The sequence below is a fragment of the Bactrocera latifrons genome, unplaced genomic scaffold (genome assembly GCF_001853355.1).
Source record: "Bactrocera latifrons isolate USDA-ARS-PBARC rearing strain unplaced genomic scaffold, ASM185335v1 scaffold_662, whole genome shotgun sequence".
Lineage (NCBI taxonomy): Eukaryota > Metazoa > Arthropoda > Insecta > Diptera > Tephritidae > Bactrocera > Bactrocera latifrons.
In genome coordinates, this window is record NW_017537337.1 from 69,266 (window position 1) to 70,736 (window position 1,471).

Sequence of the window (1,471 nt, forward strand, 5' to 3'; positions counted from 1 at the left end):
GCTGATGGCTTTAATTCGCTTACAATTCTGGATCGTCAATGCTCGTGATCTCACTAGACGTATTGTCCGATCATGTACTCATTGCGTTCGTTAAAAACAGAAATTTATGCAAAATATGATGGATAATCTACCCGTTGAGCGGTTAACATTAACACGCCCATTTTCTCGTTGCGGCGTCGATTTCTGTAGACCTGTCAACATCTATCTTCCCATCAGAGGCAAGGTACCCTATAAAGCTTATGTTGCCAGATTTGTTTGCTTCGCTATAAAGGCTGTCCACATCGAAGCCGTTTCTGACATATCCACAGATTCATTTTTGGAATCACTCAAACGAATGATTGGAAGAAGATGTTTTCCATCAGATATTTATTCTGATAATGAAACTAGTTATTCAGGTGTTTTAAATTTAGTTACTCATATATAAGAGCACTGACTCAATTGTACTAACATTAGTATTATAAATTGTACGTGCATAATGGGTCTCATGCATAAAACGTGAGCTTTTGCTCTAACTCGATTTTTTGAGTAAAAGGCGCTTGTCGTATGCATAAAAAAATTTAGTATATTTGCTTTTACTCACTGCTCAGGTTTGATCTCGTCTCGCTCAGTTCGAACTAAGTTCGAACAAGTTCGATGAGCTTGTGMTCACTTTCATATGCATAAAAACAAGCTTTTGCTCTTTTTTGTGAGCTCTTGCTCAAATTTTGTTGAGCATGCCTATAGTTGACTCGCGTACACTAAAAAGGAATCATGGCTGAATATTTTGTGCCACAAAGAAATACAAAATATTATCAAYAGCGTAAAACAAATTTAGCAAGTGAGGATAAAAAATTATACAGGTTTATATTCTTAGTTAATAATTTTTTTATATAATTACTAATAAAATGAAAATACATAGGTTTRATGACAGTAGCATCAGCTGGTTGGCTAATTATTTCTTTGAGGATTCAGAAGAAACACGTGGTGGTGCCCTCAATAACATTGATAAAATTCGACTGTATTTAAGATTTTGTGCAGATCCTGGATTTCAAAATGGTATATCTRCAGATATTGGTGTCCATCAATCAACTGTGTCCCGAACTATTGCGGAGGTTGCGAAACTTATATCTTCCAAAGCAAGCGRGTGGATAAAATTCCCGAAAGATGGAGATGAAATAAAAGATGCTCAAAGGAAATGGCAAGCAAATTATTGCTTTCCATTTGCAATTGGAGTGATTGATTGTACTCATATAAAAATAAAAAAACCCACAAATCAAAGCGATGAGTATATTTGTAGAAAAGGCTTCCACTCTATAAATGTGCAGGCAACTTGTGATGGAAAAGAACTTTTTACAAGCGTTGATATATCCTGGCCTGGTTCAGTTCATGACTCACGCATCTTACGAAACAGCGAGGTATGTAGVATAATGCAAAATGCAACGAACGATGCATTACTTCTCGGTGATGAGGGCTATGGAATATGTCCATGGCT

At 36.2% G+C, this 1,471-nt stretch overlaps 1 protein-coding gene across 1 annotated transcript; it reads left to right on the top strand.

Moving 5' to 3' along the window:
- Positions 1–561: 561 nt before the first annotated feature.
- On the top strand, positions 562–1,463 carry LOC108975542 (putative nuclease HARBI1; the record flags this gene model as incomplete). Its single annotated transcript, XM_018944095.1, is given in 2 exon segments — positions 562–839; positions 899–1,463. Coding segments are annotated over 2 exon segments (654 nt in total), but the record flags the coding sequence as incomplete, so codon positions are not given.
- Positions 1,464–1,471: the final 8 nt, after the last annotated feature.